Source organism: Xiphophorus maculatus, chromosome 20 (assembly GCF_002775205.1).
Source record: "Xiphophorus maculatus strain JP 163 A chromosome 20, X_maculatus-5.0-male, whole genome shotgun sequence".
NCBI classification, from domain to species: Eukaryota; Metazoa; Chordata; class Actinopteri; order Cyprinodontiformes; family Poeciliidae; genus Xiphophorus; species Xiphophorus maculatus.
The window spans coordinates 22,755,446-22,765,628 of record NC_036462.1 but is presented as its reverse complement, the minus strand read 5'-3'; the positions used below and the strand labels follow the sequence as shown (position 1 = coordinate 22,765,628).

General features: G+C 38.5%; 1 protein-coding gene across 2 annotated transcripts in view; it reads right to left on the bottom strand.

Moving 5' to 3' along the window:
- Positions 1-4,063: 4,063 nt before the first annotated feature.
- Positions 4,064-10,183, bottom strand: part of foxp4 (forkhead box P4) — a 110,432-nt gene continuing 104,312 nt past the window's right edge. For both annotated transcript variants that reach the window (XM_023353493.1, XM_023353494.1), the window contains exon 18: positions 4,064-9,699. In XM_023353493.1, the coding sequence (XP_023209261.1) occupies positions 9,552-9,699 (148 nt within the window). In that variant the 3' untranslated portion in view covers positions 4,064-9,551. The remainder of the gene's footprint in view (positions 9,700-10,183) is intronic.

The window sequence follows — 10,183 nt, the reverse complement described above, 5'->3', positions numbered from 1 at the left end:
AATACAAGGGCTTACCTGTCAGACACCTAAAAGCTGTCAGTGTGTTAAATACTTAGAAATAAAATATGACACAACCACCATAAACCCAGAACAGATCAGATTTTATTCAGGATATTGTTAACACTATCACTTTTTCTTGCAGAGTTTTCAAAACCTCCTGCTTTTCCAAATGGTGTTTTTATTGCACAAATTTCACCCAGTTGCTCAAGCTATGATCAAAGCCATTAATGTTCATTCGCCTGATGTCATCGTGCTGTGAGGAGCTGTGAGTGCACTTACAATTATGGTAAAAAGAAAAGCACAGCCCTTTTTGCCTTCTAAAGTTGGTGTGTACTTAAATTTCCACACACTTTTCACAGACTAGAGTTCAACAATGTTAGAGTTTGTAAAGATCAGATCCTTTACAGTTATTCATACCACTGCAAATTAGTCAAGTCTCAGGGAAAAGCTTCCTAATTACACTGATAAATCAGGAACAGCTGTTTTCACCAACTCAACAGGTGAAAACTGCAGCTCTCTGCTATTGGTTAGTGGCAAGCCATGGCTAAAACAAACAAAAAAAAAGCGCAGTGAGGACCTGCAGCTACACATTGTATACTCACTACTCAGGAAGACCCATTTTTAAGTGTCTTTAAGTTCCTGTGATCAGAATGCAAATATTATTAAAAAGAAACAAGACATTCCGTGTTTTAGAACTCATCACATTAGAAACACAGTATTCTATTACTGTGTTTCTAATGTTAGTATTTCATTCAAATTTGATGTGGCACACCATAGGGGGAAAAGTTATGACAATTCCAATTTAATTTTTTGTCATGGGGCCCAAAATTCCTGGTGGCGCCCCTGGGCACACCACTACAAAGTAATTCACAATTGTGAATTGAAAGAAAAAAATGTTTAAGATAAATATCTAAATGAAAAATTAAACTATTCTATTGTTGATCTGGCTGTATATTTGTCTTTCCTGACCTGCTGGGAGGTAAACTTCTGCCACGGTCCCAAATCGTTTGCAAACTAACTGCTCTAAATGTGGCTCCCACCATCTTCTCATCAGTGCTGACCAGCTTTTCTGAAGGAACATGTTTGTTCTGATATGTTAGATTATATTTGTTCACTGATATTGTCTAACAAATCTCTGAGGTCTTAAAATAACACCCAGGTGGATCCAATCAGGTGACTTCTGGAGGAAATTGGTTGCATTGGAATCAGAGTAAAAGGAGGCTGAATATAAATGCCTGACACACATTTTGATTTACATTTAGAAAAAAATCCAGATCTATCTATAAGTTTCTCCTTTCTGATGATCTTTGTTAAAATACATAACAATTTGACTGTAACTTAGGAAAATGATCATAATACGTTTTCAACGCACTATATGTACATTTACTCACAGATACTAACATAATTATATATATTTATTGAAATGTACCTGCATACAAGCATTTTGGATCAAAGTTGCATTTGCATAATCCATATAAAAGACATCAAAGAGCATGTTTTAATTTTTCAAATTTTTGACAAGACATCATTGCAAAGTGTAGTAACAATATATCGGTAGAAGTGCAATTCTATAAGCTAATGTTTTTTTTTTATTTATTAAAATTGTGTAAAAAGACTTAAACCATAGGGTAAGTCAGTTATTATTTTGAGTTTACAAAATAAACTTAAAATAATGCATGACAGACAGGTTTAGACAGAAAATGAGTCATAAAGTGCATTTAAACCAATAGTAACTTTGACTGTCTTCACTTCTTGAGTACATCTTCAGTAGGATCCCAATGTAGTAACTAAATAGACTATTGCTGCCCTTTTCTTGATATTTTCATCTAAACTCAATAACTATCATATTATTTCATGAATCCACAATTGCTTCTCTACATGTCAAAAGTGCCTCCAAATGCCTAATTTTTCCTCACTGCTGACACTGGCAAAATAAAAAAAAGCCAAATGCTCAGTTGGGCATACATATGTGAAACCAAACTGAGACTAATATATGAAGGGTTGGATAAAAACAATAATAAAAGAAAAAAGAAAGTAGATCCATGCAGTTCTACAGACATGCAGACAGCGGCAGATACACAAATCTGTTGTGTTGTTTTCGGTGAGTCAGTGCACTGTTTGGAGGGTGGCTCACCGCTTGAACCACAAACATGGAGGCAAAGAAGGGAGAGGAACGACAAAGTCAGCGCACCAGGGAGAAACAGCGAGAGATGTGAGCATGGCTCCCAGTGAATTTACTTTATGACTCATAGGGTCTGCCTGGACCTCAGTGCTCTGCATGCTGTTGGGACTTGCAGCCGTTCACACCCTCTGCTCACACCCGATCACACACGCATGCATATTGATTTAGCATGGCGAGTTCATGCACATGGGCAGGGGCGTGCAGATCTACTTTCCCACAAACAAATCTGCAGACATCCGGACCTGCTGCTTACTTTATCCCGATGAGCGCTAAGAAAACCGCTCGGGCCCAAACGCCTCGCATCCAAGCCAAAAATAACCTCTTCGTCTGTTGCTCTGCACCTTGGCTCACCTTGCACAACTACATTGTGCTATGCTTCTGCTCAGTATTCATCTTGTGCATGTGTGCCTGAAAATGTACATATGCGTGAAGGTGCCTGCATGCTTGCAGCTATATAATAGGCTTAGGAACAAGGGGTGGGGGGGGACGCTACCAAATGTCACAGGGATTTAAATGTCGGGAATGAGATTCTTCCCAGTGGAATAACAGTGAAGTTCACTAAAAGCACAAGATTAAACAAAGTTTCAACTTTCAAAAAATAAAACATTCAAGAGACTTTTTCTCCCTGAAGCAATACATCCGTGAAGCATTGCAGAGGTTTAAAGACGAGCTGTAGGGCATGCAGCACACCTGCACAAGAGTTAAGCAGGTGGAAGGAAACATAAGCAACTGGAACCTTCTCTTTCACCTGCACACATAAAACCATGTTGGCTCTACAGAATGTTCATGTAACTGTTTTCATATTTTCCCACATTGTACAAGTAGTACAATCCTGGGTCTGTACTCTCTGGCCCTCCCTGTTGGCCGAATCCTGACAATGGAGTCCAGGAATATTTGTTGCTGGGTTTATGTTTGTTGGATGCTGCTTGTGTTTTCTGGGTTGTTTACTCCTCCTGGTGGCCACTCACTGTATCACAGCACACTCTGACCCCGGAAAAGGCCCCCGCTGATTAAGCAGAACTGGCACAAGCACCGTCTTAAATCTTAAGGCTGGTGATCTGTGCTAAAACACCAACATGGCTAGACCCTTTTAATTAATTATTTATTAATCACAGTTTTGAACACTTTTGAATTAAAGTCCTTATTTTGCAAAAAGTGATTCAAGTTTGATGCCACAAAAGTTAATGTCTGAACATTTTTGATTCATTTGCTGCTCTATTTAGAAGTAACACAAACTGCATAGTGAACAAAGAAACATTGTCAGTAAATTTTATTTTCTTTCAGCTATAGCTGTGCCTAATCCTTACAGGCCAACTCACAAGTTTGCATAGACCCATGGGCATTGCAGTCATATTAATGGTGGGCTTTTAAAGATGCATTTGTTATTTTTGAAAAGTGTACTGATTACACCACCTGCAACCTGCTGTATTTTTTTTTCTTCCAAAACAGAAATACAAAATTATTGTAGATTTTCTAGGTTCAACATTATACACTCATAAAATGACTTCTTCCTAGAGGTCTTAAATATTTCACCACTCTTTCAGTCTGAACAGGATACATCTATTCTGGTAGTATTAATGCATCTGGGAAAGAAATATTTTTTCATTATTAGAGTGTATGTATTTATTTGTGTATGTATGTTTAATTGTGATTCTGTGTGTATTAAAAAATGCACAATAAATTGTCCAACATATACCTGTTTTAAAAACAATTGAATCATTACAGGCCAAAATATGAATAAGATGTTCACAGTAGGTTGCATCTTCATGATATGTAGTGTTACTTTATAAAGGTATAGCGTGCATAATGATCAATTTGACATAGATAACTAAAAACTAAAACTATGAGAGCAATAAGAGAAGGAATGAAGACGCAGCCTAGGACAGTGTAATAAGTATTTTATTGCATTTTATAATGCCATTGTCAATAATTAGTACAGATTACATGCAACTAGACCTACTGTACAGTTTTTTATTGTCTGCATGGACAGACACAAGAAGATTCAGGTTACAAATACACAGATATATGTGTGTGTTTTTATACAGCATGAAGGAAAGGGCAGTGACTGGCATTACATGGCTACCCCGGGGGGAGGAGGGTCAGAGGGCCGGGCTCGTCATCTGTCTGTCTAAAGCAACCACCCTGGTCCCTGTTTCCGCCTCTTCCTCGGGTCACTCTTTCAAACAACAAGTAACATAACAAAAACCAAAGGAATAAAGAGAGGTAAACAGGTAAACTCAACTAAGAATCAATAAAGAGAGTCACTGCTGTAAATGTACACATATTCCTAAGGTTAAACCAGAGGATCGTTAAAGTGGTAGTTCCATCAAAATCTGGCTGTCTATATAATAATACCATCAGGCAAAAGCTCCGCTTTGAGAGTCCCTTTCCCCTCCCATAATGCCTCAGAACTGTCCAATCACTCATCAGGATTTGCTCTCGCTAGGTCCTCTGAGTCAGACGCAAGCCAAAGGGACATAGACTGCTCCCCACAACACGGTTACACGAATGGATGAGGGGAAACTGCTGTAGGTGAAGGTGGTAAGTGGCGTAGATGGAGAGTTTTGGAAGTAGCTCTGTTTTTTTTTTTTTTTTCCTTTTTCGTTTTTGGTTGGTTAAAGTTGTGACATTGGTTTTGGTTGCAGTTTGGTTACAGTTCAGGAGTTTGGACTAAAGCAATGTTGGCTCACAATGCCTTTGGTAGTCAGAGCTGCATCTCAAAGAGCCACTCCATATTTTGGTTTTGTGACTAAGCAAAAGGAGGAGTATCAAAAACAACAACAACAAATAATATTAACGCAACAGTGTCAGTCATTAATCTGCCTCTGTTGAACTTGGAAATAAAGTTTGCAGCGAGTCGCCACCTGTTCGGTTTCTGACTCGGCCCCTTGGCACCTGCAGATGATTGACAGCTCTGCAGGTCAGAGTTCGGCACAGGAATGACGGGGGGTGAGGGGGACAGAGGGAGGTGTCACAGGGAGCAAGGACACGCATTGGCACCTGAAAGGACCAACAGCAATACTTTTCTATAGCTCCACAGTTTTCTTTTTTTGTTAAAGCAAGAGAGGGGCTAAATATTCTTTCATTTTTTCCTCTTTCTCTTTTTCTTTTCAGAAGTTTTGGTCCTGTCTTTGAGAAAAAAAAGTCCATCTGAGGTATCAATACACAATGTAGAACCTTTTTAGTTTGTTTTCCTTTTGTTGATTTTTTTTCCTTAAAAATGCAGAAATGCAATACAGAGACAAAAAAGTATCAAAATAGATCTAGCTAAGATAAATATACAAACAGGTGTTTCCTAAACCACTGATCTAAATTCAATTATTTTCTTTTTTTTTTCTTTTTGATAATACATTTAAAAAAAAATGCGTCCCAGACGTTTTATGAAGAACTGAAAAATGGAAACAATAACAAAAAGAAAAAGTTTTAACCAAGATATCTGCAGCACTCAATGTGATAAATACATATATTCAGCATTAGCAGTACAGTATAGAAATCCAGGTTGGAAGCTTTACAACAGCTCAACAGGTGCAGAAAAATTAAAGAAAAAAAAAAAACAAACAAAAGCAAAGGCAAAAGAGAAGCATGGGAGAGACGAACCAAGCGTTAATATACAAGAATGCATCATGTTTATGCCAAGCTAACAAAAAGCAGTGTTACACGGTTGACCTGTGAACCATCTACATCTTTACAAAACGGCTTCGTTTACAGGTGTACCTTAAAGCACAAGTTAGGAATCATCTACGTTCTGGATGCAGGAGTTCCTCCTGGTTTGAATCTGGCTATTAGTGGTGACTTTTAGAGATTCAATGACCTCTTGAGTGTTGAGCAGTTCTTAGGATATCTGGATGTTTTGAGCCTTTGTTTGAGCCAGTTCTGGTGTGGGCGTGTATGCGTGTGTGTTGTTTGTAGCCCATTACCACCTGTGACAATGAGAGGAAGCCGCTAACAACGAGCGTATAAGGAGATATTCAACTAAGAAGCTTTTCCTTTAGAAAGCTCAGTGATAATCGGGTGTGGAAAAGAAAATGACGCAGTTAGAAAGCACTTCTCAACGCTTTTTGAGATGCAGCGAGTGCTTCAGATATGGTAACGGAGAGGTAGTCATTCTTAACTATATAAAAATTTAAAAAGCATCACTTTTTTAGATGGGAAGATGGGAAAGGGAGTCACCAGCTATTGTTGATTTCCGTTGTATATAGAGCTGCACAATTATCAAACTGCAGTTGTTATCACAATCACAACAGATGCTATGTTTGCTAGGCTACAACATTTCCCGTGGCATGCATTCAAACTCTGCTTATTAATGAGCTTTAATCAGCTGGCTGAACTTTCATTGTTTTCTATGACCACAATCCTGAAGCTCGGTAAGAGTGACTGGAACATTGTGACAGTGGAAAAGGAAAAGGAATAGCAAGGAATATGTGTTTCAATTGCAATTAATGTCACCATCGCAATATTCAACAATAATATCACAACCGGATGTCTACTAATATCAGGCAACCCTTTTTGTAAAGTATGTGTAACAACAGTTTTGGCATTCTTAGTATTATTGTTGAGGAAGAGTAAAGAGCAAGTGTTAAAGAGAGTTCAGATTCCCACTGGCTATCTGTTGAACAGTTTTGAAAAGGAGGTAGTAATATTTTTTTGGTTATTTTATCTCTTTTCAACATCTCTGCCTGCCAGGTATGTGTTTTGCACTCAGTCTCTTTTGCAACAGGAAACAGTCCTGTTTTAACTCAAAGTCATTGGAAATATTATTTGGGAAAAAACAAACAAACAACAAAAACAAAAAAAAAACATCCGAAGTTCAGTTAAAAAATAAAATACCCCAAAACCCACTGAAGACAATAACTGTATCCCTTGGTTGTTTCCACATTACATTAAATGTTCCCTCTTTGTAACACATATTTAGAATAATTTCTCTTTGTCCAAAGATGTGACTTTTTGAAGCCTGACACAGTACACTTCCTCCTCTTGTGGAGGAAGTTCCTGTTGAAAGAGTTTTTTTGTTTTTGTTTTTTTTTGTCGATTGCATACCTTCTAATATTTAAAACAAAACTCAGAGAAAGTCTTTTGTTTGGGTCTGCTAAAATGTAGTATTACTGAAACTTAAAATGGGTCAGTATAGAGGCAGGGTTTCGTCTATAAGTGCTTTTTACTCTCCTCTCTGCATTGTGTTTTTCAGAGGAACTGTGCAAGGTTTGTTTTTATTCATATTTGGCCTCCTACCTAATTGAAGTAATTCTGAAAATGTACCTAAAATCCCAGCTTGCTTTGCACACTTTGGTTTCTGGAATGAAGAGCACTGTAAGTTTAAGAGTTTTAGGACAACACTCGTGTGAATGTCATTACAGGAAAGAAAAATGCCATGGTTACTTGTCTTTTGGCCCGATTTCTGAACGAAAAAAAAAAAATAAAGAAGAAGGGTAAAATAAAGCACAGGGTTTTTGGTTTTCTACTTATTTCTTTGGTTACCTGTAACAAAAAAAATAAAATGGGAACATGATAAGAAGATATTAGATTAAAATAAATGCTTAAATTTGGTATGCAACTGTAGAGAAAAGTTACGCTTCAACGCCTACAAGAAACAATAATAATAATAATAATTTTAAAAAAAATCTAGCGTGCTATTTTCTTGAACACAAACGCACACAGTGAATTGCAGATAACTTCTACACAGTAACAATTACAACCATAGAGCTTTGAATTGAGGCTGAGCAGAGTTGCCACATTTGGTGTCCCACAGAAGGAATATCTCCCCTTACTTCTTCTTAATCAATTTGGACACAGTTCTGGGCAGAACCTTTGTGGGATGAGGTATTCTCTGACTGCAGTAATATATATATTTATATATATATTTATGTTTTTTAAAGCATTACAGACACATCTTAAGTAAATACACAACTTAAAAAAAACAGAAAAGATTGAGCTAAAATAAAAGCAAAGTTTGGCGGTTAACGGTAACTTTTAAGTGCTATTTCCAATTTTCTCTGCTGCTTCATTTGTGACAGAAAGGCTGTTGATGGGTAGGACAGTTGGGACAATACTGTGTTTCTTCTTTAAAAATGGTGACTCATTATTTTGCCAATACTTATTTGGAATGGCGTGAACAACCAGAGCAAATCAAACAACTTAGAAAAAAAAACAAAAAACAGACGTACATCCTTAGAAGAGCAGAAATCCACAATGGGAATATTGATCATCAAACGTAAACAATAAAAAGTAAAAAGGAAATGACAAAAGCTACCACACATTTTTTTTTCTTATTTCTCAAAATCACAGACAGTTTTTTTTTTTTTTTTTAGTCACAAAGTTTCTGTAGACACTTCCTCCCTCGTCTCTCGCTGCTTCCCGTCATTTCTTCTTCCTCTCCAAAGTGTTCCATGCTCATCTGCAGACAGAGGACAGAAGAAGAAGAAGAAGAGCACCTAATCCTGCAGTCTTCGGGGTGGGAGGGCAGGGGAATGGTGTGGGCTGCAGTAATGGTCGGAAAAACGTCTTCTTTTCTTTAATGTAGAAGTAAATAATAGTAATAAAAAAAACGTCCCTTAGTGACCGTCGCACTGGTGTTTTGAGGCCTAGACACAGAGCAGGGCCGTGCCGTCGTTCTTCTTCTTCTCTCTCCCTCATCTCAAAGGCCATTGGTTTTGTCTCAATCAAATCAAAGTGTACGAAAAAGCAAGTATCTGACTCCAACAGGGGAGAAGAGGTGTCCTGCCCCCGGCGACCTCTCCAAATCTATATACACATGCTCCTATGTGTTTGTGTACGTCTTGTTCTTTCCAAACACACATCAGTGTTTCTTCTCAACTGAGACCACAGAGAGAAAAGCACCTATGCCAGGTGGTGGTATGAGGAGAGAGCGTGTGTCCATGCCTCTTGGGATCTTTTTTTGTCCACCCGCCTCCCCCCTCCACGCCCTCTGAGACATGTTTTTTTTTCTTGGGTTTTTTTTCCCGCCGAGACATGGGACATGGTTTGACAGGTAAACAAGTAGGGGTGTGTACGTGTGTGTGCGTGCGTGCACAGGTTTTGCGAGAGTGTGTATGAGTAAAGTGGTGTTACACCTCTGAGCCAAGTGTTGTAAAAGCAACACCCGGAGGTAAAGCAGTGCTCCACAGTCAGGTTTTTGCGACTGAACGTATACAAAAGTCATCTAAACCCTGTTTTTTTGAGTTTCTCAATGTCATTCTCTGTTGTTCAAACTTTCTTTAAAACAAACTTAAAAAATAAAAACATTCTCTTTTTTCCACTCCCTCTCTTTTCTCTTAAGTGTACGGATGCTGTTTTTCCTCTTCATGCTGATGAGAGGGCTGTAGGACTGATCTGAGAGAAGTCCCGGCCCGTTGATCCATTGGTCAGGCGCGTCCTACTCCAGCTCCTCGGTGGGAAGATCTTCTTCCAGATCACGTTCGTCGCTTGGCAGTGGCAGGCTGTGTGTGACGCCAGCCAGGAGGGATACTGGTCGGCTGTCCTCTTCCACCTCAGTCGGCTCCTCCTTCACGTGCACCGGGTGGCTGTGCAACAGAGAACAGAGTTGTCAGTGAGGCGATGTGATGCAAAACACTCCGGTCATCTACGAAATCACTGGTAGTTCATTTGTGCTGTACCCAGTTAATCAAAGGGCACTTTACAGAAAATATCAACATGTCTAAAGTAAATTCATTTACGGTGCTTTACAAAAGTAACATCTGTTGCACTTTTAACCTTTGTTGTGTTAGAATCACAAACTTCATTTGCATTTTGTTGGGTTTTATGTGAGGAAGAAAAATAATGAGTAAAATCCTCTAGAATAGAAGCATATTTTGGTTTCCTGTTGAAGAGAATAATCCCCACAGCATGATTCTGCCACCACCATATTCTACCATCTGTTGATGACGTTGTAGTATTAGTTTTAACCCATGCTTGCATGAAGTTCACCAATTGCATTTAATTCATGTCTTAAACTTTTCCCCAGCCTTCTCCCTGATCTGTCTGCTGTGTTCTTTGGTCATGATGCTC